The 27,515-nt window shown below is 48.1% G+C and overlaps 1 protein-coding gene across 3 annotated transcripts in view; it reads left to right on the plus strand.

The window, feature by feature from the left end:
* Window positions 1–26,862, plus strand: part of Mtrr (5-methyltetrahydrofolate-homocysteine methyltransferase reductase) — a 31,135-nt gene extending 4,273 nt beyond the window's left edge. For 2 of the 3 annotated variants that reach the window (XM_045139198.1, XM_045139197.1), the window contains exons 3-15: window positions 579–732; window positions 3,726–3,843; window positions 6,973–7,351; window positions 12,189–12,311; window positions 14,074–14,227; window positions 15,276–15,364; window positions 19,430–19,610; window positions 20,086–20,128; window positions 20,925–21,111; window positions 21,994–22,112; window positions 23,485–23,577; window positions 23,648–23,851; window positions 26,642–26,862. In XM_045139198.1, the coding sequence (XP_044995133.1) occupies window positions 579–732; window positions 3,726–3,843; window positions 6,973–7,351; window positions 12,189–12,311; window positions 14,074–14,227; window positions 15,276–15,364; window positions 19,430–19,610; window positions 20,086–20,128; window positions 20,925–21,111; window positions 21,994–22,112; window positions 23,485–23,577; window positions 23,648–23,851; window positions 26,642–26,786 (1,989 nt within the window). In that variant the 3' untranslated portion in view covers window positions 26,787–26,862. The remainder of the gene's footprint in view (window positions 1–578; window positions 733–3,725; window positions 3,844–6,972; window positions 7,352–12,188; window positions 12,312–14,073; window positions 14,228–15,275; window positions 15,365–19,429; window positions 19,611–20,085; window positions 20,129–20,924; window positions 21,112–21,993; window positions 22,113–23,484; window positions 23,578–23,647; window positions 23,852–26,641) is intronic. The other variant, XM_004670639.2, reaches the window with a different exon arrangement.
* The last annotated feature ends 653 nt before the right edge of the window (window positions 26,863–27,515 follow it).

The following is a 27,515-nucleotide window of genomic DNA, read 5'->3' on the forward strand; positions in this document are numbered from 1 at the left end:
CTGGCTAACGTGGTCCTGGGGAATCAAGCCTCGAACCGGGGTCCTTAGGCTTCACGGGCAAGCGTTTAACCGCTAAGCCATCTCTCCAGCCCTTGTGCTTGCTCTTTTGACTTTACCGTGAAAAGACACTGCTGGGCAGTTAGTAGCCTTTTGTCCTTGGCAGCTCATTGCACTGTTTCAGCCTGTCTTTGTGACTCTGGGTTGGGCTGTTTGCCTTGGAGGTTGAGTTTGCCTCTAACTCCTACCCAGTGCACAATTGGCAGAAACATGATTGGATCCATCCTTGCTCTGACCTTCCGAAAGTAAAGGACCGTTTGGAGGCGTAGGCTGATGGGTCCCCTCTGCTGCACGCTTTCCGGAGGGAAGGGCTTGTCAGACGCTCCTAACATCTGGGGTGCACCAGCACCACTGAGTGTGATCTGACACGGGCCAGCGTGGCTGAGACACCTGGTCACTGACTGGCCGTCCGCTGTGCATTCCCGTACCTGGGCAAGGAGAGGTACCTGCTCGGAGCTCGCTGCACTGGCAGTCCCCCAGGCATGCAGCACTGCTCCTGACGTGAACTCCTTGTTTTCTAGTATGATCTGAAGGCAGAAACCGCTCCTCTGGTGGTGGTGGTTTCCACCACGGGCACCGGCGACCCGCCTGACACAGCCCGCAAGTTTGTTAAGGAAATACAGGACAAGACGCTGCCCGCTGACTTCTTTGCTCACCTGCGCTATGGATTGCTGGGTAATGGATTACATTTTCTGCTTTTAATAGGTGCTATTGACTACCGGCTTTTAGTTTAATATATTTTTCAGATCTATAAACACAATTGCATGGGTCTTTGTATTTTTATACAAACACTGTATCCAAAATGTAGACATATAAATGATCCCCACAACAATATTCCACCTCCCCCACCCCGCAAGGATCTGGGACTCGAACCCAGGCCTCGTAGGCCAGGCCAGCACTCCACCCTCAGTCTCACGCCTGCCACTGACCCCCCCCCCCCCCCCTCAGAGCCTCTTGAGTAGCTGCCTCAGCAGGCTCAGCCTTGAAGCATTTGCAGACCTGCCAAAACAGAGTCCTTGATGGAGGAAACCCTTAGGATGTTTCTTTAAAACGATAACAACCTCAAACACTAACTCCTGTGCTCTTTGAGAACACACCTCCAGGGTGGTGGTTTCAGTCCCTAGCTGCGTATTTGGGTCCTGTGGGGAGTTCTTCATGACTTTCACCTGGGCCTCCCACCAGTGAGTCTGCCATTCAGGGCCGAGACTCTAGTATCAAGTTGTTTTTGTTTTGCTTGTATATGTAAGGTGGATGCATATATATGTGTGTGGTGGTGGTGTGATTCAGGTGTACCCCGTAAACTCAGGTGTTCTGAATGCTAGGTTCCCAGCTGATGGAGATTTGGGAATTAACACCTCCTGGAGGCGGTGTATTGTTGGGGGCGGGCTTATGGGTGTTATAGCCAGTGTCCCCTGGCCAGTGTTTGGCACACTCTTCTGTTGATGTTGTCCATCTGATGTTGGCCAGGGGGTGAAGTCAACCCTCTGCTCATGCCATCATTTCTCCTGCCATCGTGGAGCTTCCCTCGAACCTGTAAGCCAAAAACAACCTCGTTTTTTTTTCCACAAGCTGTTCTTGGTTGGGTGATGTCTGCCAGCTGTGTGGACCTGACTGCAACAGCCCAGGGCTCTTGCAGTGCCCACGGGGGCGGGGGGGGGGGGTGTGCTTGCCTGAGGTGGCTGGAGCAGAAGTGTCGGGTGTCCTGCTCCCTTGCTCCCATGCTGGCTTTCAGTTTGAGCTGAAGTCTCTTCCTGATACCAGTATTTTTAATACACATCCCCACTTTAGAAACGGCTCTGTAGGCTGGAAAGATGAATTAGCAGTTCAGGCGCTTGGTGACAAAGCCAAAGGACCCAGGTTTGATTCCCCAATACCCACATAAAGCCAGATGCACAAGGTGGCACATGTGTCTGCAGTGTGTTTGCAGTGGCTGGAGGCTCTGGTGCACCCGTTCTCTCTCGCTCTGTTTGCCCACTCAAATAAATACAGAAAATATTTAAAAACAAACAAACAGCTCTGTGAGGCCTGGTCTACCCAGACTAAGTAAAGGATTAGAAGGAGCAGCATAGCGCAGCAGGAGTCCACGGAGGGGAGAGGGGGCCCTGAGCTCCTGGCTGTGGTCTGCGGCGCTCGTCTCTGCCAGGCACTTTGTAGGGAGTGCGGCAGGGACAGGAGGTGATGTGACCCATCTGCGCAGACGGAGAGCACAGCTCCGCCGTGATCTGGAGTAGATCACATATTCAGCAAAGTGTTGTAATGTTCTTCAATGGAAGTTTTCCATCTCCTGTGTTTTCAAGAGTGAACATCCTACTTTAAAAATCCCTGTAAGGGCTGGAGAGACGGCTTAGCAGTTCAGCGCTTGTCTGTGAAGCCTTAGGACCCTGGTTCGAGGCTTGATTCCCCAGGACGCATGTAAGCCAGATGCACAAGGGGGCACATGGCACAAGGTGGTCCTTTACAGTGTCTGGAGGCCGTGATGTGCCCATTTTCTCTCTGCCTCTTTCTCTTTCTGTTGCTCTCAAATAAATAAATTTTTTTTTAAAAATAGTAAATCCCTGTAAAATGTCTATTATAAAGAAACGATTGAAGTCTTTACAACCATTTTACTCACCCTTGGGTCCATATGTGGGCTTATCAGCCTTAGTTGTTGGGGAGATGCTTAACTGAGAAAAGTAAGATATCGGGCTTGGAATTGGAACCAGGTGTGGAACGTCGGTCTTACTGAGGAAAATCAGAGAAGTTCTCAGAGCTGACCTGCCGCCGAAACCGCGCTGCCAGGTGCCGCTGGCGTCTGCACGCTGCGGGCCGGGAGTCAGGAGCTCTGCTTAGAACCAGATAAATACGTGAGGCCGCAGAGGTCACACGGCACCATTGCTGGGTGCTGCCCTTGTACCTTCAGAGACGCTGTCACCACACGTAAGCGACCAGACGGGCTGGAAGCAGAGTTCTGGGAACCTGGTTTACAACATGCTAGCGCGTGGGAGTGGCCTGAGGTGTGGCTGCTGCCCACCGTCAGAACTGTGTACAGACACAAGGTAGCGTGGGTTGGTTGGTTTGTTTTTCCTACGTAGGGTCGTAGTCTAGCCCAGGCTGACCTGGAATTCACTGTGTAATCTCAGGCAAGCCTCAGAGTCACAGGAGCCTTCCTACCTCCACCTCCTGAGTGCTGGGATTAAAGACATGCTCCACCATGCCCAGCAGAGGTATTTTTGTTTTTTAAAATTTCCAGGGCCTTTAGCTGCTGCTAACAAACTCCAAATGCATCTGCCACCTTGTGCGTCTGGCTTAACTTGGGAACTGGGGACTTGAACCTGTGTCTTCTGGCTATGCAGGCTGTGCCTTGACCACTAAGTCATCTCCAGTCTGGCACTGCATCTTCAAACCTGCTGACCCTTTTTGTAAGATTTCTATGTTTTTACACTACTAATGTAAACAAAAATGTAAAATATGTACAGTTCTTTGCACAGAGGTCAGTGAGTACCTGTTTTGTTAATAGGACCGGTGTATCTGGTATTTTATGTGCTGAGAGAGAACATTGTCTGCTTACTTCCGGGAAGGTAACAAAATGAAGCTGCATTCTATTTCTTGTTCTCTTTGCAATCGTGTTAGACACTGCATCTTTAAAATCTGTGGTCAGTGTACACTCATCATCTGTTTGAATTCTTTAGGCCTGGGCGACTCCGAATACGCTTACTTCTGCAATGGGGGGAAAGTAATTGATAAACGACTTCAGGAGCTTGGAGCCCAGCATTTCTATGACACGGGATATGCAGATGACTGTGTCGGGTGAGTCGGGTAAGGGGAGCGTGCCGCCCCGAGCGTGACAGTGAGTTTGTAGACGTGGTGGCTTTGCACTGACTCGTGCTCTGAGAGCTCTTGTAGGCCGAGCGCTGAGCTCTAGAGCCCAGGATGGTGAGCTGCAGCTGTTTTCCTGATTCTCTCCTCTGTCTCCCCTCCCGGCTCCTGTTAAAGAGAAGTCAGGAGAGTGGAAGGTAGGACACGTATTTGAGAGAATCAGTGTTTTTCTTGGGCAACTTCAGTGTTGCCTGTGTCTCTTCACTCTGCCCTGCGCACGTGTGGGGGGCCCAGCAGGCCAGCGTTACATATAGTGGACCTTCACTCCTCACTGTTCTTGGCCTTGCCTTTAAAATGATTTTTAAAAATTAGTTTGAGAGGGAGAGAGACAAGGAGAGAACGAGAGGGGGAGAGAGAATGGGCGCCCTTCTGCTGTAGACAAACCCTAACACTCATGCATCACTTTCTGCACCTGGCTTTATGTGGGTAATGGGGGAGCGAACCCATGTTATCAGGCTTTGCAAGCAAGTGCCTTTCACCACTGAGCCCTCTCTGCAGCCTGGTCCTGTCTCTTTGCACCTTACTGGCCACTGTTAACCCTGCTCGTTTTTTATTTCCTTATCCTCATAGTTGAGTATTTCGCACGTGTGCAGCCCCTCAGCTCGTTGTCCTAACATGCTTTCAAAGGCTTTGCAGTATTGTCCTATCACTCCGCCATTTGGCCGTCAGCACTTTTCGTAGCCAACTAACAGTGTCGCACATGTATTTTCACTTCTGGGCGCACGTGTCACGTACGTTTTCACGCACCGCGCCGGTGAGCAGTGTGCGGCGTAGAGTGCCGGCGCTCTGCGCTCTGCCTCCGGACACTGGTAGGGAGGGCCCGGCGCTTCCCGTGTCTCGCCTCTGCTCGCACCTCCTGTTTTCTTCACCTGCAGTGCTGCCGTGAGCGCTGTGCATTCTGGTTCAGTTTCCTTGTCCTGACGGTTCTGTGATGTGTGCTCAATTGCCCTGTGTTAGTTGGCTTGCTTTATTGTAAATTATTTTATTTATTTGCAAGCAGAGAGATACAGATACAGAGAGAGAAAGTATGAGTGCACCAGGGCCTCTAAGCTGGTACAGATGAACTCCAGACGCATGCAGCGTTCTCTGTATCTGGCTTTACGTGGGTCCTGGGGACTCAAACCCAGGCTGTGAGGCTGTGCAGCCGAGTGCCTTACTGAGCCTTCTCTCCAGCCGTGGGTTGCTGTTGTTTTGAGCTTTGTTTTTTGCCGGAACCTCATGGGCGTCTGATGTTTAGTGTGCCGTAAGGTTCCCCTAGGATTTAATGGTCATTGGTGATCTAATGACGGAGTCGATCCCTCATCTGATGTTTAGTGTGTTGTAAGGTTCCCCTAGCATTTAATGGTCATTGGTGATCTAATGATGGAGTCGATCCCTTGTCTGATGTTTAGTGTGTCGTAAGGTTCCCCTAGGATTTAATGGTCGTTGGTGATCTAATGACGGAGTGGATCCCTCCTCTGATGTTTAGTGTGTCGTAAGGTTCCCCTAGGATTTACTGGTCATTGGTGATCTAGTGACGCCTCAGAGGAGGCTCAGGGGCGAGGGCACTTGCTTACAAAGCCTCACAGCCTGGGCCTGACTCCCAAGTGTCCCCGTGAAGCCAGATGCACAAGGTGGTGCGTGTGTCTGGAATTTGTTTGCAGGGCGAGAGGCCCTGGTGCCCATTCTCCACCCCCTTCCGTTTGCAAATAAACAAATAAAAAGCTTTAAAAGAAAAAAGAAAATTTGAACTTTTCAGTTAGTCAAAACAGCATTCACCGAGAGTGATTCATTGGTGACATTTAATCTGTTGAATAAGATAGTAAGTTAAGGAAAATAGGCAGTGCATTGCATTTATGCAGTGATCATTTGTAACATGAGAGTGACTAAGTTTTGTGTGTCCCCAGAAGTTTATATGCATATTTAAAGTAATAACTTCCTAAAATTGAGATGACCAGTTGTTTAAGAGGAACCATACTCCTCTTGTCTTAAAAAAAGCATATTTGAAGCCGGGCGTGGTGGCGCACGCCTTTAATCCCAGCACTCGGGAGGCAGAGGTAGGAGGATCACCATGAGTTCAAGGCCACCCTGAGATGACAGAGTTAATTCCAGGTCAGCCTGGACCAGAGTGAGACTCTACCTCGAAAAACCAAAAAAAAAAAAAAAAAAAAAAGGCATATTTGTGGTTGGAGAGATGGCTCAGTGGTTAAGGTGTTTGCCTGCAAAACCTAATATTGAGGGTTCAGTTCTCCAGTACTTACATAGAGCTAGATGCGAAAGGTGGTGAATACCTCTGGAGTTTGTTGGCAGCGGCTAATGGCCCTGGCACACCTATTCTCTCTCTCTCTTCTCACAAATAAATAAGTATATATAAAACAGTAACTTCAGGGCTGGAGAGATGGGTTAGTAATTAAGATGCTTGCCTACAAAACCATAAGGCCCAGATTTGATTCCCCAGGACCCACGTAAGCTAGGTGTACAAGGTGACACATGTGTCTGGAGTTCATTTGCAGTGGCTGGAGGCCTTGGCATGCCCATTTTCTCTCTCTCTTTCCCCACCCCTCACTCCACCTCTTTCTGTCAAATAAATAATAAAATAAAAATTAAACAAATGTTGGGGCTGGAGAGATGGCTTAATGGTTAAGGCACTTGCCTTCAAAGCCAAAGAACCTCTGTTCAATTCCCCAATACCCATGTAAGCCAGATGCACAAGGGGGTGCATGCAGCTGGAGTTCATTTGCAGTGGCTGGAAGCCCTGGCACACCCGTTCTCTCTCTTTCTCTCTCTCTCCCTCTCTCTGCATCTTTCCCTCTCTCAAATAAATAAAAATATTTAAAAAATTTTTTTTTCAAAAGGTAACTTCATATCTCAGTTCATTTCTTTGCTGTGTATACATATAGCGTTAATGCTAATGAACACATAATGTTTTGCTTTTTCAAACTTGTTTATTTTTATTCTGAATTGTTTATTTTGTGCTTCTAACAGTTGCTTATAGTATTTTGCCAAATGGAAAGACTGCCATTATCTCATTGCCCTATTCTTATGGATAACCGAGGCTTTTGTTTCTTTATTACGTGCCAGTTTAGAGCTTGTGGTGGAGCCATGGATTGCTGGACTCTGGGCTGCTCTCCAGAAGCACTTCATGTCAAGCAGAGGACAGGAGGAGACAAGCAGGCCTCTCCCAAGGCCACCCAATGCCCCCTTGGACACAGATCCCATGAGGCCTGAGTTACTTCACATTGAGTCACAAGTTGAGCTGCTGAGAGTAGATGAACCAGAGAGAAAGGCTTCTGAGTCTTTAGACCAAGACGGAAGAAACGGGAGTCCCTCGAGTGGTTTGATTGAAGCCTGTGAGCCCTCGCTTGTCCACTCGGTGCCCCCACTCTCAGAAGCCGCGCTGAGTGTTCCTGCTCTGCCCCTGGAGTATCTGCAGGTACATCTGCAGGAGCCTCTTGGCCAGGTGAGTTGTTCATGCTGTGCCCTCTAATGTCATTTAGTTTTGGTGTTTCCTCCTGGGAACCATGGATGCTTGTTGGTTACTGCATTAGAACAGAGGTCAGTAGTGGCTCCTTGCCTAAATGGGACCTTTTACATCTCTTATAAACAGTATCGGCATGCAGCCATGCCCACATGTCTACACAGTGTGTGGCCAGGGGCCAGTGAGGTAGAAGGCATTTACCATCTGGTCCTTCTAAAAAACTTCTCCCATCCATGCATTATAAAACAATTTATATCACAGAAGTCCCTTTGAGTGTCTCTAGTGTAAAATCCCAAATATTCTGAAATGTGCACTTCAAAAAGTTTTATTATTTATTTTTAAGGAGGGGGACATCTTACCACAGTAAACAGACTTCAGACACATGTGCTACATTGTGCATCTGGCTCTGCATGGGTACTGGGGAATCAAACCCAGGCTGCCAGGCTTTGTCAGCTGGCACCTTAGACCACTCGGCTGTCCCTCCAGCCTTCTGCAACTCTTGACTGTTGACGTGGTCCCACGATTGAGACATCCACACCTGGCACGATGTGGTGGGTTGGACTTCACCATGAGCGCATTGAAATGTGCGTAGTGGGCCTGGCGGGCTGCTGAGTGCGGCCATTGCCGCGTTCGGAGGCTGAGGCAGGAGGCCACAGGTCTTGGCTGCCTCAGCTACTTAATGTCCACATCTGCCTCTCCCCCCCAGCGTTATTTTATTACCTGCAGGTCCTGACTAGGATACTTATGAAAGAAAAGAGACTTCTGTTTAGATGTAGGTCCCACCCCCAGCGTCTCCTCCTGGAGCCCTTTCCTGTCTACGCAAGGCTCTGGGATTGATTCGCAGCACCACTACGAAGTCAAGTAAAGTGCTGCATCGCATTGCTTACGTTAAATATTCCAAGACCCAAGATACTTCTGACCCCACCCATTCCTGGTAAGGAATGCGCAGCCTGCTACATTATTCAGGCACTGGAGAAGTGAACGGTTTATCTTGCAGAAGTCACATCTTGGTGTTTCATCTTACATGTGAGTCAAACAGTGGTAAATGCTGTGGGCAGCTGAACTTGAAGGATATATCTTCGTTGCAATCTCTTGATACCCTGGGATGCGCCAGTTTGGAGGTCATTGCTTTTCTAGCTAGTATCTTTTTTTAAAAAAATATATTTATTTATTTATTTATTTGAGAGAGAGTGAATGAGGGAGGGAGGTGGGGAGGGAATGAATCAGCCTGCCAGGGCCTCCAGCCACTTTAAACGAACTCCAGACGTGTGTGCCATATGGCTTACATGGGTCCTGGGTCCTTTGGATTTGCAGGCAAATGCCTTAACTGCTAAGCCATCTCTCCAGCCCCCTAGCCAGTATCTTAGAGACCTGCTTCTGTTTATAGTCAATAAATGACTTTAAAGTGATTTGCAAAACTGTGTGTTGTTGGATAATTTAATTTCTCCCCACTGATGCCAGTATGAAGTACCCTGAGATTTCTTTATGCTTACATTTCCAGTGTATCTAATCTCTTAATGTGGGGCCAAGTCCTCTCTCTTTAGAGTGGCTGATTGGGGCTCCACAAGGACCTTCTTGTATAAAACTTGCCTTTGCCTGGTGTGGTGGCGCAAGCCTTTAATCCCAGCACCTGGGAGGCACAGGTAGGAGGATGGCCATGAGTTCGAGGCCACCCTGAGATTATCTAGTGAATTCCAGGACAGCCTGGGCTAGAGTGAGACCCTGCCACGGAAAAAACAAAACCGAAATGCCTCACCTTTAAGCTGGGCACGGTGGTGCCTGCCTGTGATCCGAGCACTTGGGCAGCAGAGGTGGGAGGTCAGGAGTTCAAGCTGCCCAGGGCGTCCAGGCCAGTGTCCGCTGCGTGCAGCCACCTCACAGTCTACCCAGTAAATACCAGAAAGCCTTTAATGTACAGGCCACGACTTCCAGTTTCCTTTTAAAATGAAAACTGGCTTAGATCTCTGTGGAAGGCTGTGTGCACAGCGTCTTCCTAGTATGTTAGAGCAGCTTCAGCATCTTCCTTTTGTCGTGTCCGAAGCATTCAGTTAAGCGTGGCTTTGCGTACAGGTTTCCCACCTTCTGAGTGTTACTTTGAGAACTGCGTACTTCAGTGCAGTGAGTGCATGCGTGCCTGTCAGTCAGGCTGGAGGCAGACACAGGTTGCCTCTTAGCTCTTAGCGAAAGCACCTGGCCAGTAGAGCGGCGCGCAGACGCAAGGCAGTTTTGGCCCTCTGGGGCTCCTGGGTCAGGCGAGGCGGAGGCCAGGGCTGACTAGTCGTCGCCTGAGTCGCTGGGATTAGGAGGAGGGTCCGAGAGAGTGCCTCGACTGAACAGGCCTGGGATTTTAGTTGGTGCTGTAATTGAAAGATTAAAAACAGGGTACATGTGCTGAGTTGTAAAAGACTGGCTTCTTAGGGAATCCTGTTGGCTCCCTCACCACGCTGCAGGGAGAGATGCAGCGAGATTGGCGTGGTGAGACGGTGAGCTCCGTGGTCTCAGCAAGGGCCTGAGCGGCCTCCTGGGTGCAGGCCTTCCCCGCGTGCGGTCTGGGGCTCCTACGTCGCGGGGCAGCAGCAGGACCTCTTAGGGCCGTCGTCCCTGGGGCCTGCTTCTAGAGCCGCCGCCTCAGTTCTCGGAGCTGGTCGCTTTCCTGTCGCTGTCTTTGGGTCAGGGCAGTTCAGTGGGGTGTGCTGTGCGCGTCCCTATCCTGAGGAGACACAGGAGGTCGTCTGTACCTCCTCTGGGGTCAGTAAGGAGCCAGGTACACTGATGAGGCCTTTTCTTAGGAGACATGTCCTGATAGGTACCAGATGATTGGATTCCTGCACCTTGTCCCTGCGGGCTCTCTGTGCACCCAGGGTACCGAGGTACCGGTGTAGCAGCCACTTCTGTCTGATTAGCACACATGCCTAGCACAGTGAGCTGTGAGGCTTACAGATGGTCCACACTGGTGCTGACTGTTTTATAATAGCAGTCAGGGACACTCACTGCCCTGGGACAAGTGTAAAGGAATACATTGCCTGATCCAAGTAGAACATGAACAGAAGCTGCCTGGTACCCTCGCTGCTGGGGTGGAGTGAGCCCATCCTCTCCAAACACCGTGCACTGAGACCTTGTTAGTCAGCCTTGCCTGTGGCACGCAGGCTGTAGTGGAGCCTGTTGCCTGGCTTTTTATTGGTTCCCTGTTATCCCCTGGAAACAGTGGTTTTTGTGAAGGCCACATTGGTGAATTAACTGCAGGTTTGGCCTGGGTCAACCCCTTTGACCTTCCCCCCTTTTTTGTCACTTTAGTAACTAAAACTTTATTTTTTACTTTATTTTTATTTTTTTAATTTATATTTTTATTGACAACTTCCATAATTGTAAACAATATCCCATGGTAATTCCCCCCCCACTCTCCCCTTTGAAACTCCACTCTCCGTCACATCCCCTCCCAGTCTGTCAGTCTCCTTTATGTTGATGTCGTCATCTTTTCCTCCTTTTGTGACTGACCTTTCCTTGTTTAAGGACGGTGCTGGCATCTGCGATTCCTCCCCAGTGTCGCGTTGCTTCCGCAGTCTCGGCGGTGGGTAGTGTCAGACTCGAAAGCATCTTCATCCCCCATGTGACAGCTCCTACCTCACAGCTCAAGCATCCAGAATGATGTTCGTAGGCCCTGGGACACAGCAGACCCAGCTGGTCAGACCTGGACCAGAGCTCTGTGTGTGAATTTTGGTGACACATTTGTCCCTAAGTAGTAGCATCTGTTTGAATGCTCCTCTTGGAACAGACTCTGAAAGGTCTGAGCATTCCCCTCGGCCAGTGTGCATTTCCCCTGGGAGGCTGAGGACCCTTTCTCTCTGCGAAAGCGTCCTCTCCTAGCGGCCTGCCCTTGTCTGCAGTCACTGTCCGGAGCTGGATGCAGGACAGGACCCTTGAGTTTTCCCCAGAGCACTTGCCACAGCTTCCTGCTTCTACCTCCTTGTGTTTTGATTGTAAGGATTGCTGTGGTGTGCCTGTTGGCGTCTTAGGTGTTTTCACCCTTAGGGTTCCATGTTCTCAGCCAACACCATTGACAGTCCAGGCTGCCTCTCCACCTCTCCAGTCACAGGGACGCTGTGCTCTCCTGACCGTACTTGTTGACTGTTGTGCCTTCCTGCCCTCTCCCCCCTGGGGGGGGGGTCGTTGGCTCTCCTGCCCTGCTGATCCCTGGCCATGGGGAGGCCAGCCCCGAGCCTGTCTGCTGTTGAGGGCCCGTCATCAGCTCTGTCCTGATGGCCTCAGCAGTGCTGTGTGCTCTCTCAGTGCCCATGGGGCACCTCATGGAACGTGCCCACGCTGAGCCTGCTGCTGACCAGTAAAAGGCCATGAGCTACCAATACCTACCTAGGTTTAAATTAATGGGCAAAAACTACAGTTAAGAACTCACAGCCTATGTCAGGTGCTCCACAGCCCCTTGACCAGCCCTGCCCAGTGCCAGGGCCCCTGTGACCATCTGCACAGACATAGATCTCAGCCTAAGATATTGGCCCAGGTCTTTAGAATCTGCCTCCTACAAGTTGTATGTGTGTGCTTCCTGTACACACTCGGAAGGCTGCTCGGTCCTCTGTGAGAATGTTACTGTTGATATTTTCCATCCTTCCTTTCTTATGTGTCCACGTCTGGTAGACACAGAGTTTCACATGCGCACAGCTGCTGTTCTGAGAAGTGAGACCTGTCCGCGCCGTTGACCTTTGAAGTGAACGCTAAGTTGCCTGGAGGTGTTCTGAAATTCTGAGGTTGTGAGCGGCGTAATTGAGCATTGCACTTCTGTTTCTTACCTGGTTTGTTCTTCAAGGAGGAAAGCCATGCCCCCGAGGCCTCGGGGGGTCCAGTTTTTCGAGTCCCAATTTCCAAAGCTGCTCAGCTGACCTCGGATGAAGCCGTGAAGACCACTCTCCTGCTGGAGCTGGACATTTCCGTAAGTCGGGGGCTTTCTCCACATGGTTTGAGCTCAGTGTGTCCAGAGCCCTGGTGCCTGGTCACAAGCCCTCAGAAGGAGAGCGGGCTCTGCCAGGACAGCGGGTCATCTTAGTCTTGATCACTCATTCTTACTTATCACTTCACGCCTCTTTTCTTTCCCCTTCAGGGAAGAGGTAAGATGAGAGACTGGAGGTGACTCAGCGTAGGCGATCCAGTCTTGCCTTGCTCATAGTCTACGAAAGGATGGAGGTGAAACAGCATTTCTTCCTAGAAGAGGCCTGGGAAAGGAAGCTGTTGGACTAAGCCAGCTAGGTAGAAATAAAGTTCAAACTAGACAGTCAGGTAAGGGTAAACTTCTCGGCACGGTGGTTCAGCCCCCTTGGACAACCGGGAAAAGATGATGGACTTGCCCCCTAGAAATACGATAATAGAACATTTGCTTATGGTTTCAGAGGACGTGCAGTCACGTGAGTGCCACCCACTGGTGCTCTGCCCCTGCTTCTCCGAAGGGCTGTGTGGGCCTCGTGGCCAGAAGCTGGTTAAGATTCTAGAATGTCAGCGTTAAAGAACCTCTTCAGTCACGTAGCCTTTTATTTTTAAGGTCCCATGAAGTTGAGTGCTCTCAGAAAAATAAGAGCACTTGTTTTTCCGTGTAGATTGAACTGAGTTTCCTAATAGGAGAGATGGCAGGCATCAACTAGATGGTTTTGTCCCTGTGCCCTTGAGAAGCATCACACTCCATTTGAATGTTGCCATTCCAGATTGTTCTTTGTGCCCTCTTTATTCTGATGTCACACACTTGTAAACAAAGAAGTAATGGGGGCCCGGAGGGGTGTCTTAAGGCAATTTGTCTGCAAAGCCTAAGAACCCTGGTTTGATTCCCCAGGACTCACATAAGCCAGGTGCACAAGGGGGGCCAATGTGCCTGGAGTTTGTTTGCATGCTGGAGGCCCTGGTGTGTGCATTCTGTCTGCCCCCCTTCTCTCTCTCAATAAAAACAAAACAAAACAAAAAAAAACCCAGAAAAGTAAATTAATTAAAAAGAAAAGATGAATGGCTGAATCCAGGCTGCTGTGCTTGCATCTTGTCCTGCCTCCGCTGCCTTCCCCAAAGGGGGGAAAGCAAGAGGAAGGACAGTGGAAGCCCATGCAGATAGACTTTCTGGTCCTGATGGGTGTGCATGTGCACGTTTTGTAGAAGGATGTTTCCACTGATTATTACAGTATGAGGCAAGGAAGGCCTGACTGCTGTGCTGCACATAGGAGTAGAAAGCAAACACGGATTACTTCCTCAGCATCTCCGCAGAGCAGCTATTAATAGGGCTGGTCAGTGTCTGCTGTTTAATTGGAATTCTTTTTCTGAATTCCTGTACTAAGATGGTCTGATAATGAAGACATTTTGTTACTTTACAATTTCAACTTTTTTTTTTAATATTTTTTTTTAATTTATTTATTTATTTATTTGAGAGTGACAGACACAGAGAGAAAGACAGAGGGCGAGAGAAAATGGGCGCGCCAGGGCTTCCAGCCTCTGCAAACGAACTCCAGACGCGTGCGCCCCCTTGTGCATCTGGCTAACGTGGGACCTGGGGAACCGAGCCTCGAACCAGGGTCCTTAGGCTTCATAGGCAAGCGCTTAACCGCTAAGCCATCTCTCCAGCCCTTTTTTGAAAAATACTTTAAAAAATTTTTTTTATTTATTTACAATTTCAACTCTTTAGCTCATGTAGAATTTTCTTTTTCACGTTGCTTACCCTCTAGAAAACAGAGTTTTCCTATCAGCCTGGAGATTCATTTAATGTGGTCTGTCCAAACAATGGATCTGAGGTGGATGACCTCCTCCGAAGACTGAGGCTCACTGATCAGCGAGAGCACCGTGTCCTCGTGAAAGTCAAAGCAGACTCGAAGAAGAAAGGTGGGGCACGGGCACGCTGCTCTGTCCCGGTCGGGGCTGAGGGCTGACGTGGGGGGCGCCGGTGTCTGTGTGCAGCTGCTCAGTGCGGGGACTCGGCCGTGCGCGACGTGGCTGCGCGCACAGGCACCCCGGCCGCCGCACACCGGTGGTGCAGCTCGTGGACGCTCCTGATAACCACCAAGTGCATGGTGGTGCCTCTTAGTCACATGTTTTGGACACTTGGGGACCTGAAAAGGGAATGTGACTTGTATTTGAGAAGCAAGGCCCCGAACTTTCTGAGAAAATCCCTATTCATTTCTCATAGTGTGTCTTTTATTAAGGAAAAATATTTTTTCTATAATTTTATTTTTTAAAAATATTAAAAGTATCTTCCTATAATTTGGAATGAGTTAAGTCCTTAAATTCTAGAATTATTTTTAATTTTTTAAAATTTATTTAGTTATTTATTAGAGAGAGAGAGAAAGAGAATGGGTGTGCCAGGGTCTCTAGCCACTGCACGTGAACTCCTGATGCGTGTGTCCCCTTGTGCATCTGGCTGATGTGGGTCCTGGAGAGTTGAACATGGGTCCTTTGGCTTTGCAGGCAAGGGCCTTAAGTGCTAAGCCATCTCTCCAGCCACCCTTTTTTCTTTTTTGAAAGAAAATGAGTCCTGGAACTCATTGCGTAGCCCCAGGATGGCCTTGAAATCACAGCAGACCTTTTCCCTCAGCCTCCCAAGTGCTGGGATTAAAGGTGTGTGTCCCACCAGGCCAATTCCTTTTAATTTTAGTGGAAGATTGTCTTTTTGTTCTTTAATTTTAGGTAACTTTTCAATCATTTATATGATACATTGTGAATTTATAATTCTTTCAGTTTTGGAAAGTAGCATTTTCTGGTATATTTGTTTTGGGAAATTTGTCTCGTTAAATAATGTCACAACAAGTACTTAAGTCTTATTGGATGTAGTGTTAGTTATTGTGTTTTGTGTGATAATAAACACATCCCCAACATGTGTTTTTTATTCTTTGCTTTCTGTGTCATGAACTTCTTTGCTGCCCTACCTGAAAAGGAGCCGCCTTGCCCCAGCATGTTCCTGAGAAGTGTTCTCTCCAGTTCCTTCTTACCTGGTGTCTTGAAATACGAGCAGTTCCTAAAAAGGTTAGTCTTTTCTCTTGTGGGAAAGTCTTATAACGTACTTAGCTCCATCTAGAGTTTATTAAACAGACCTGGCACCTGCCCGAGGCTTAAGTAATAGGGTATTCAGAGCATGTTTTTAGAATTAATTCCCCGTGTTAGGCGTTACGTTTGTACTAGTCATAGGCAGATACTTCCATGTTGGGTTTACACTCAAGGCTTCGTCGTGTACTGTGGTGTTTGTAAGTTGGTCATTTTCTTAGTCCTTGTTCCACTAGACAAGAACCTTACCGGGTACAGTGTGGCAGGGGCCCACGCCGCCTCGCTGCTCCCGCCGCTTCTCCTGTGTGGCGCTGAGAAGCTGCTGAGCGGCTGGGGCTGCTCCTGCCCACCACCTCCGAGGGGACTAGAGGGCTTTTGTGCCACGTGACATCGTTACTTACACCTGAGTGGACATTCTGGAGGAAGAATTGAAGGTTATATTGGCAGGTTATATTGATGTTTGGATGAACTTGGAGCTAGAATATCCACTAGAGGTCAGAATTATATTAGAAAATATATTTTTTAAATGCTTTTCACTTAAAAAAAATTTAAAGTGGCTACTAATGGATAAAATTTTCCCAGGTGTACCTTGTATTGTTAGTGAGCACAGAGTGCTAGAATCAGGCTGTCCTCTCCTCATTGTGGTTTTTATTCTATCTTACTATTTAATGTGTCTCTTGCATTTCTCGTCTGGCAAGCATACCACTTCAGAGGAAACCTAAGTCCTAGATATAATTTGAGTAAATTTAGAATTTACTTTGATAAAGCTTCTTGATTAAATTCAAGTTTGGTTTAACTACAATTTAAAAAAATGTATTATATTCCTTACTGCAGAAAGAATATACTCATTGTGAAAATAGATGTAAGTAATACAGGGAATGAAAGTGTTTAATAACCAAACCTTCCTAACTTAATTTTGGAATCTTTTCATGTTATGTGCTATTCTGTTGTCGTTTTAACTTGAAATCAAGAGTGTGTATTTGAGTATGGCAAGAGCAAAGGTATTTTGAATGGATGCAACATAATTTGTTAATTTACCATGGGAAATGATTAGATTGGATTTTGTTGTTGTTGTTGTTGTTGTTGTTGTTTTGAACTCACAGTGATCCTCCTGCCTCTGCCTCCTGACTGCTGTGATTAAAGGCATGTGCCACCAGACCTGGTTGATTCTGATATCTGTATCTATATATAGATGAATATTCCTATACTCTATTATTGTACACATGTCTGTAGATCAGTTATTTCACTAAAATATGTTTTATTTTGCTCATAACCAACTTTCTTCTCAAATCTTATCTTACCTATGGATATTTCCTATGGATACATCATGTGTTTGTGTGCAAGACTCTAGTGACTCAGTTTCCTAGCCAATCAATACCAGCTATGTTATAGGGATTAATGAGTCAATGAGAATAATCAGACAAAATCCACTTCAGAGAGCGAGTGAGAGAGAGAGCGCGCATGAGCGAGTGCCTTTATTCACGTGGGGACCTCTGTTGGCTAATGCCCAAAACCTGGCAGAGGCCCCGAACTCAGATTGGGCTGGACTTACACACCTTTTTAGTCCCTTGTCTGAATTCTCCTGTGCTTAGAGAAGAGAGAGCCTTACACCCATGGGTGTGGGGTTCTGCCCAATAAGATGACGTACTGGCCACTGTCTCCTGACACAATGCAGTTATGCCTTGCCCAAAGGGGTCAGGCTCGGAGTCACCGAATTCTCATCAGCTACCATCAGAGGAATGTCCCCCGCTGCAGTTTCAGAGGAGGGAAGTGCAATGTCTGTCGCCTCACTGAAAATTCTAGGCACATTTACATTTCTTGCAGATACATTGATTATATTCCATATAAACTAAGCTAGAAGCATTAAGTACATGGTATTTCTTCAATGTTGGTATCCTCTTTTTCCTTGTCCCTGCCCCCATTCCACTGGGGATGCTCCTCAGTATGTTTGCAGGTATTCCCTATGGGATTGTGGTGTATGAGTTGTGGAAACAGTCAGTTCTTTTGGTGTGTGTGGGGGGGGTATGCCTCTGGACATGATGTCTCAGCCTGTGGCCCTTAGAATCTTTTTGGCCCCTCTTCCGCAAAATTCCCTGAGCCGTGGTGGGTGAGTTTTAAGTCTGTTTCAGTGATGAGCTCTTAGGAGCCTCTGGATCTCTGCTTTGGTGGGTGTTGAGTGTCCTCAGGGTCTGTCTCCTTCACCCTGGTGCTGATTATCAGGTTCAGCATGGAAGCCCAGTTCCTCTGGATTCAACTGTGGCTTGGCTAAAGTGCGAGGGGTGGTTTATCTCCTCCAGTCTCGCTGCCATCTGAAGAAGAACAGATTCTCCAGCAAAGAGTGAAGTCAGCATATTTTGAATGAGATGAGCATTATTCACTTAGGGAGAAGTTGATGTGTGCCCCACGCTTTTAGCCAAAGCCTAGTGAGAGCTTGACGCTGGGGAGCATGATCCTTGTCTCCAGAGGATTCTTATCTGGTTCCCAACTCCAGATACAGATTCTTTACACTTAGCCAATCAGAAAGCTATTGCTTACCTACCAAGGCTCTGTGCGTGCGTGTGTGTGTGTGTGTGTGTGTGTGTATAAACATTCCTATACTCTGTTGATCTACACATGCTTCTAGATTTGTTTTTACAAGCACATTTTTTCATATTGTTGACAATCTGTACTCATTTATTTTATTTATTTATTTATTTCAGAGTGAGAGAGAGAAAGAGAGAGAGAGAATGGGCGCGCCAGGGCCTCCAGCCACTGCAAACCAACTCCAGATGCATGTGCCCCCTTGTGCATCTGGCTTATGTGGGTCCTGGGGAACTGAACCTTGAACTGGGGTCCTTAGGCTTCACAGGCAAGCGCTTAACCGCTAAGCCATCTCTCCAGCCTACAGTCTGTACTCTTAAGTTTTGTGATATCTGCTCTGTAAGTTCTCAAAATACTGATGTGATCTGTATTTAAAACTAATGTTTCTCCAGTTCCAAAGTAAAAATTATTTTGAAATATATATAATTACCATTGCTTTTGCCTGTAATTTAGATTTTTTTTTTTTTTTTTTTTTTTTTTTTTCCGAGGTAGGGTCTTACTCTGGTCCAGGCTGACCTGGAATTAACTCTGTCATCTCAGGGTGGCCTTGAACTCACGGCGATCCTCCTACCTCTGCCTCCCGAGTGTTGGGATTAAAGGTGTGCGCCACTATGCCCGGCTGTAATTGAGATTTTTAAAACGTTTTTATTGAGAACATCCCATAGTTACAGACAATGAACCATGATAATTCCCTCCATTCTCCATCATATCCTCTCCCCTTTCACTTCGTCTCTTATTTTGATGTCCACGAAATTCAGAGTTTGTTGTTTGTAGAACTGAGTCACTGTTACTGATAAGCTGTCTTCTCCGACCCATGCCGAGACCATTTCAGCTGTGTTTTCCTGAGAGTTTACAGCACAGCTTACCTTCCCTGAATGTGGCCAGCTTTCAGCTCGGTTTGCCCCCTGGGAACCCTGCACATACCTCGAAGCCCCTTCCTCCTGTGTGCGCCTTGGGCCAATGTCTGTGTGCCACGCTCTGCCCACTCGTGTACTTTCTGTTGTGCCCACCACTCTGCGAGCTCTGACAGTCAGCATGAGGTGCCTGTTCTGTAGCTTATAAAAAGAACTTTATGGTTGTCTGAAGGTCTTGGCTGCAATTGCCTACCAGGACACAAGTGTGTATTCTGAGATGAAAGCTTGAGCTAGGAGGCTGTTATCTGATACCAGGGAGGTGTCTGGAAATCCCACCTGTGGCCGCTTGGGGCGGGGAGAGGTGAGCAGGACAGACGGGACAGCGAGGCGTTTCGAGCAGGCCAGCACCAGAGCAGACCGTGTTTCTGTGGGTTTCCGCCCGAAGTTGGGCACTTTGCCGGGCAGATTCTACCCCAATCTGCAGGGAGCCTTTGTTTTGTTTTGCTTCCCCCCCCCCCTCCCAGAGCTGGGTTCTGAACCTAGGGCCTCTCCCGTGCCTCAAGCACCCCACCGCTCAGCACGCAGCGGGTCACCTGTGGCCTCTCGTCCGCAGGCGCTCGTGCGCGCCCTCGCGGCCTGCGCCAGCAGCGCTGCGGAGAAGAGGAGGCTGCAGGAGCTGTGCAGCAAGCAGGGAGCGGCCGACTACAACCGCTTTGTCCGCGACGCCCGCGCCTGCCTCCTGGACCTCCTCCTGGCCTTCCCGTCCTGCCAGCCGCCACTGGGGCTCCTGCTTGGTGCGTACACCCTTCCGCGGGCACCGCTGTCCTTCACGGCTGCTAGTGGCTGTCGTTGCCTTGAAAGAAACTGGCTGCCTGTGTCCCAGTGCAGATGTAGCGGGAACATGTCTGAGTTAGTGATGATTGGTGAATGAACATCTTGTAACCTGTCTTCAGGGTACAGTGTGATCCTCAGACTGTCTTCTAGAAGCCAGTCCTGCTTCCAGGCTTCTTGATTTCCTCATTGCTCTTTACCATGGCCAGCGGTAGTACTCCATCGCGGGTGGAGGCAGTGTGTGGCGCGGGTTCTGGTTGGGGAGCCATTGGACATCTGTGAAGTGCGGCAGTGCATCGACATGCCTTGGGGGGGGGGATGTTGGATGTTAGTAAGAAAATAAGAATCACATATGAGCTTAGGTTTTCTTTGGGGGTCCATACTTCACAACTATTTTCAGTAAGACTGAATTAATAATTGCTTGTTTTTATGCTTTAGAACATCTTCCTAAACTGCAGCCCAGACCATATTCATGTGCAAGGTAATAATATTTATGAATGTATAGCATCTCTTTCCCTAAGTCTTATGAAACTCAAAACCTCCAAATCCTTCATGACCCCTGATTCACCGGTGGGAACTTACTCAGGGGAGTGTGGAGAGCCAGAGGATTCCTGTCCAGCGGCATTCACGACTCGATCTTTAGTGGCTATGGCCCTCCAGTACTGTCGTCCTCCTTAAGACATAGGTCTCTAGTCCTCCACCTTCCCTAGACAGCCTGGGAGGGTAAGGGAGGAAGAGAGTTCAGCTGTGGAACATACAGCACATGCTGACTTTGTCCTGCCCCGGTTCCCAGCCTCTGTCAGCCTCCCCTGGGTCTCCTCTGCTTCCACAGTGACGGGGCCACAGGTGCACTTGTGGGAGTGAGTTCATCCTGGAGTTCGCAACAGGAAAAGAAAGGGGATTGTGTGGAAATACCTTTCTTTGAAAGATGATTCTGAATTTTTAGGTTATTTTATTATTTTTTTTTTTTGCTCTCAAATTTTACCTGGGATATTTATTAAGGTTTGTTCCTCTTTATTCATGTGGTGAAAGATCTTTGAATGGTCAAGTCTTTTGCAGAAAGACCCGCAAGGCGTCTTAGTTTTTATAAATCTTACCTGATAACTGAGGATGAGCAAGGAAACTTGTGGAAGGTCTCACTAGAGAGAGGCAGTGGGCTAAGTATGGTCATTCCTGTCTTTCAGGAAGAGCCCTTCCCCCAGTGCAGTAAGACAAGGTTTGTTTAGCATATACATGTTTAGGTGTATGATTCAGAACTTATTCCTGTGTCTTTGCAGCTCAAGTTTACTTCATCCGGGCAAGCTTCATTTTGTTTTTAACGTTGTGGAGTTTGCGTCTCACTCAGCAGAGGTTTGGCGGAAAGGCGTGTGCACAGGCTGGCTGGCCACGTTGGCGGCTCACTTTCTTCAACCAGGCATGCCAGCGTCCTCACCCGCAGGCAGCGGAGGAGCCCCAGCTCCTCAGGTACCACAGCAGAACGTGGCTTTGGCTTCACTAGCTCATTTTCCACCCTTGCTTCTGGATCCCACATGAAGGAGAGGGTGGAACAGAGCCACAGGCCGCAGAGAGGAGGGACAGCAGTCATGTTGGTGCAGAAAGCCACCCAGGGCCTGTGCTGCAGAGTGGCTGACCCTGTCCTCAGTTCTGCCCCCAAGACATGCAGAGGGCTTTTCGCTGCCTCGTTGTCTTCGTCTCTGCCGAGGAGGACACGCTGCAGAGTGGCCGCTTCTCACTCGACTGGACTTCTCAGAAGTCCTCCAGTAGCTCTAGCCGAAGAGTCTCTGGAATAGCAGATACGCATCTTTTTACTTTCACATTTTCCTTTTGAGACACAGTCTTTGTACAACTGTGGCTGGCCTGGCCTGGCCTTGAACTCATAGCAAACCCTGCTCCATCCTTCCGCGTCTTGGGATTGTAAGCATGAGCAGTGCACCGGGCGAGCCTCGTAGTTTCTGTTTAGATGGCTGGATTGTCATTTGAGAACTGTGACTCTCCATTAGTCTTCATAGGCCTCTCGGGCCCAGTCTCTAACACAAACGGGTCATTGCCTCCTAGAAAGCAGCCCTTACTCGTGAGCCTAAGAAAATAATTATCTTTTCAGTGCTCAGACATGCTGTGTCTGCCGTTTAAAAACAATTCTTAGGTATTTTCTTCGCTACCCATATCTATCAGACTTACTTCTCTGAACTACGGCAAATATGTTTCAGTAAATACACTGTTCATCTGATGATGTTCTTCTGAGGGGAGTTTTTACTTCACAGTTCCCTCAGCAAAGATCTTGGCTATATGTTCTTAAGCCCTTGCCTGGTTTTCTTTTAAACTCAGCACAGCTGTTTGCTGTTGCAGATCTCCATCTCTCCTCGAGCACCGAGCTCCTTCCACTTGCCGGCTGACCCCTCCGCTCCTGTCATAATGGTGGGTCCGGGCACCGGCATAGCTCCCTTCATTGGCTTTCTCCAGCACAGGTGTGTATCTGCTTCTGCTGCGTAGGAGGTGAGCCACATGCTCTCCATAGTGGGAATAACGTAGCCTGTCTTTGCAGTAGCTTTTAGAATGATTGGATATTCAAAAAAATTTTGTTCATTTTTATTTGTTTATTTATTTGAGAGTGACAGAGAAAGAGGCAGATAGAGGGAAAATGGGTGTGTCAGGGCCTCCAGCTACTGCAAATGAACTCCAGATGCATGCACCCCCCCCTTTTACATCTAGCTAACATGGGTCCTGGTGAATCGGGCCTCGAACCGGGGTCCTTAGGCTTCACAGGCAAGCACTTAACTGCTGAGCCACCTCTCCAGCCCGGTTATGACATTTTTATCTTAAAAGTTATTTTCAGTTGGGTGTGGTGGTACATACCTTTAATCCCTTGGAGGCTGAGGTAGGAGGATTGCCGTGAGTTTGAAGCCTGCTTGAGATTACTGATTGAATTCTAGGTCAGCCTGGGCTAGAGCAAGTCCCTACCTTGAAAATTAAAAAGAAAAAAAAGTTTTGTCAAGTATGGGATTCTACAGTAATTTCTTACCATGGAAAGTAAAAAGCTGTGTGTGTCAGCGCTCTGTGCTTTAGACAGGGCTTCCTCTTTCCTTGGGCACTTAACTTCTCATTCCACTTTCCCATCCACCCTGGGATGTGTTGCACATGTCCTTGGGGATGAATTCCAGGCTGGGGTGTGGGCCTTAACAAAGTACAGTGGCTCCTTTTCTTCCTTAGCGAGATAAAACTGGTAGTGACAAAGGCCCCGTTGTACCAAAAGCTTCAGAGCTAATCTCAGGGAAGGCAGGCTGGAGCAGGAGCAGAGCTGGTCACATCTCAGGTCCGGAAGGAGAGCACAGCAAGCAGGTGTGCATGGGGGGCGGGCAGTTTACAAGCCTTACGTCCTGTGCCCGTGACCTGCTTTCTCCAGCAAGCCTCTACTCCCTAAAGGCGCCACAGACTTTTCTAGAAGCACAACTAGCTGGGAACCAAGTGTTCAAACACGTGAGCCTATGGGAGAACTTTTTTTTGTTTTACTTTTTATTTATTTATTTGAGAGTGATGGGCGGAGAGAGAAAGAGGTAGATAGAGAATGGGCGCGCCAGGGCCTCCAGCCACTGCAAACGAACTCCAGACGCATGTGCCCCCTTGTGCATCTGGCTAACGTGGGACTTGGGGAACCGAGCCTCGAACCGGGGTCCTTAGGCTTCACAGGCAAGCGCTTAACCGCTAAGCCATTTCTCCAGCCTTGGGCGAACATTTTACATTCTAATTGCAAAGTTTTTGCTGACCTTGGTGATAATTTCCCGGTAGATTTTTTTTCATGTATTCTTTACCTCAGACATCTTAGTTTCCTTTCTGTCTTAGAGAGAAGCTCCAGGAAGAGCACCCACGTGGACATTTTGGAGAAATGTGGCTGTTCTATGGCTGCAGACATCAACACAAGGATTATTTATTCAGGTACTGTGCAGCTCTTTGGTGACGTGTGGCCAGTGAGGGCACTTCTGACCTTTAACCCACCACCTTCCAGTGACCATGTGTTGCATTGCAGAGAAGAGCTCAGACGTTTTCTCAAGCATGGGGTGTTGACTCACCTAAAAGTGTCCTTCTCAAGAGACGCCCCCTCAAGCGAGGAGGAGGCCCCAGCAAAGTATGTGCAGGACAACCTCCAACTTCACAGCCAGCAGGTGGCCAGGATCCTTCTTCAGGAGAATGGCTATGTTTATGTGTGTGGGTAAGTGACCTCGTGTACAGGGAAATGTGCTTGATGGGGCTGCGAAGAAAACGGGGCCAGGAGGCCAGTGATGAAGACAAAATGCTGGCCTGCACCTGCATGCCTGCGTGCGTAGAAACACAAGATAAAATGCTGGCCTGCACCTGCGTGCCTTCGTGCGTAGAAACACAAGATAAAATGCTGGCCTGCACCTGCGTGCCTGCGTGCGTAGAAACACAAGATAAAATGCTGGCCTGTACCTGCGTGCCTGCGTGCGTAGAAACACAAGACAAAATGCTGGCCTGCGCCTGCGTGCGTAGACACACGACAAAATGCTGGCCTGTACCTGCGTGCCTGCGTGCGTAGAAACACAAGACAAAATGCTGGCCTGCACCTGCATGCCTGTGTGCGTAGAAACACAAGACAAAATGCTGGCCTGCACCTGCGTGCCTGCGTGCGTAGAAACACAAGACAAAATGCTGGCCTGCACCTGCGTGCCTGCGTGTGTAGAAACAAGATAAAATGCTGGCCTGCACACGCATGCATGTATGTGTAGAAACACAAGATAAAATGCTGGCCTGCACACGCGTGCCTGCGTGCATAGAAACACAAGATAAAATGCTGGCCTGCACCTGCATGCCTGCGTGCGTAGAAACACAAAATGCTGGCCTGCACCTGCATGCCTGCGTGCGTAGAAACACAAGACAAAATGCTGGCCTGTACCTGCATGCCTGCGTGTGTAGAAACACAAGGTCCAGGGTGATCTTTACATGCACTTAGTAACTTATTAGGTAAGTTGTCATGTCAAGAGAGCAGTGGTGAAGGTTGATTCCTGTATGCTTTAGAAATTCATGTTAAGACTTATCACTTAATTTGAGGTCTTAGGATTGGTTTTAGTGTGTAGAAGAATTTGTGCTTTGTACCATGAAAGCAGTGAGGGGGGAAGTTAGTTTGACTTTGGGAATGTTTAGCCCATGAGGATCTTTTTGTTTCAAAGCAGAGTTGGTGATTTTCGGGCTGGCATGAGACAGGAGTCATTCTTAATTCAGCATTACCAAGCTGTGTCCATTTTCTGTGGCATTGCCTTGTGGAAAATAAAAAATTTAAAAACTTACCTGCTTTTGTTTATACAACCCAAAAATGTCTGAGTAAAAGGAATTTTTGTAGTAAGCAGCTTTCTTTTATCCTAAAATGTCTTTGTTTTTATCTAGGCTATTCTTCCTATTTGTTAAGGTGTTTTTTAAGTTTATATTTTTATTTATTTGCAAGGGGAGAGAGGAGAGAGAGAAGAGAATGGTTGCACCAGTATGTGCTTCACTTTGCGCATCTGGCTTTATGTGGGTACTGGGGATTTGAACCTGAGCCGTTAGGCTTTACAAGCAAGAGCCTTCAACCACTAAGCCATCTTTCCAACCACTGAGCCATCTCTCCAGCCCCTGTTCGTTAGTTTTTTTTTTTTTTCTTTTTTGAAATGAATCCACTATGTAGTCTCAGGCTGGCTTTGAACTCATGGCAATCCTCCTACCTCTGCCTCCTGAGTGCTGGGATTAAAGGTGTGCACCACCACACATGGTCTGTCGGTTAGTTTTTTAGTGGTGATGATGGAGATAAAATACTGAAAATGACTCGGAATGCATGTAATTGAAACAGTAATAAAGTGAAACTTAACTTTATACTTACCTTTTTGATACATTTGATGATTGCCCTTTTATATTTTTAGTTTGTTTTATTGTTGAATTTTAACAGCTGTATAGAAATTCTAGACATTGTTGTGGGTTATGTTTTCATTTAGCCTTTGTTGACATCCTTGACCATCGTCATGTTCATAGAGGCTAGTGCCAGTCAGTGTCATAGGCTGAAGTGACAGACACACTTCTAAACAGACGGGCCAGTGACTACTCATTTAGAACTTGGAGAGTCATGCATAACCACACTCTTGTTGTTTGGCCAGCATTAGCCGTTCACCTCTCGCGTCTTGGAGGTAGACTAGAGAATACTCTTTCATGGCCATGTTAGAAATGAAGATTCAGAAGCGTCCTTGTAGCACTTGCCAGTGACAACAAGACGTGAACCTGGAGCAGAGGAGCCTGAGAAGAGTGGCCGTTGAGCAGGAAGGAGCCTGTGCCAAGTGCAGGAAGATGGGGGTGGTGGAGGCCTGGCACATGCCGGCCGGTGATCCATAGGGATACGTGCTCTGGAGTGCTTGCGGGGAGAGGGACGGGAAAGGTGACGCAGATGAAAGGCGGGGACAGGACAGGGCAGGGTGTGCTCAGGCATTGCAGAGTCCTGTCGTGCAGCACAGAGCCTGCTAGGAACTGCTCTGCGCGGTTCAGCTGTGGGAAGACGCGGGATGGGCGAGCTCATGTAATACTCCCTGCCTGGACGGCAGCGCGGTGGGAAAGGCCCAGAGCCTGCTTGACACCAGAGGCACTCTGCAGGGCTCACGGGCACAGAGGACGGGCTTCAGGTGCTTTCAGGTGCCAGGGTCAAGACAGGGGAGAGGACCCACTGTTGTCCACAGCAAAGATGCCGCCAGCGTGTGTGGGCTTGGGGTGTGCGTGATGCAGGAGGAGGGCAGAGACGGGGTCAGGTGGACGGGAGCTTAGCCCCTGGGCATGGCAAAGCTGTAGGCTGCCCTCAGAACGTGGAGCCATGGGGCCAGCTCCTACTTGGACTGGCCACGGTGGGGTGAGTGGGGCCAGGAGACGTGTGGGAAATGCTTGGAGACGTGAGGAGAGCAGCGTGGTGTGTGGGTGGAGGAGGACTTGGTAGCAATTCCCGCTGCCTGAAGGCTGCTGCTTTGTTTTCTAGAGATGCCAAGAATATGGCGAAGGATGTAAGTGACACACTTGTGGAAATCGTCAGCAGAGAGACTGGCGTTGACAAACTGGAAGCAATGAGAACATTGGCCACCTTGAAAGAAGAGAAACGTTATCTTCAGGATATTTGGTCATAAAACTGAAATTTTAAAGAAGAAAGGCTTTCTCTTCCTCACTTAAAATGTAATTAAAAGACAATTTTGCTAAAGCTGAGCAATTGTTATTGGTGAGAAGCAGATCATGTAAAGCTCAGGGAATGTCACTCCCTTTTCTCCTGTGCCTGTGGCCATCACTCAGGGCCTGATGTGTGGCCCTCCAGGACGACAAGCAGCCCAGCCAGCTCACTGGTGCCTCTGCCCGTGGTAGAAAGCTGGTGAAAAGTAACAGTAAGTTCTGCCAAGTATGCCCATAGTCATATATTGATACATTTAAATTATGCATGTAATGCATATTTCACATTTATAGTTACCCAGTGGTTTATTACAAAATAGCTATTTCTGATATATTTTATTTTTAAGTTAATCCTTATAAAATAAGAGTTTTCTTAAAAAAATAGTATTAGAATATTTTGCAATACTGTTTTGACATTTTTATCAGTTATTTTTTGTAAGTAGGAAGATGAAATTTTTAAATTTCGACATAAATGTAAATTTTATATCAAGTACCATACACTGCTCATTATTAGTAGTGATAGTCTATGTCTTGCTTTCTTTTAAGTCTTAAAAATTAATATTTAACATAGGCTGTAGTATGCCCCCTACCCCAGTCCCTTTTCCCTGGGGTCCTCCTCAGGAGGGTTATTGGTATTCACTGTGAGGTATGTGGAGCCTCTGTCTGTGGGGCAGCTCATGCCTCAGGTTGTTTCT

This window comes from Jaculus jaculus, chromosome 21 (assembly GCF_020740685.1).
Source record: "Jaculus jaculus isolate mJacJac1 chromosome 21, mJacJac1.mat.Y.cur, whole genome shotgun sequence".
Lineage (NCBI taxonomy): Eukaryota > Metazoa > Chordata > Mammalia > Rodentia > Dipodidae > Jaculus > Jaculus jaculus.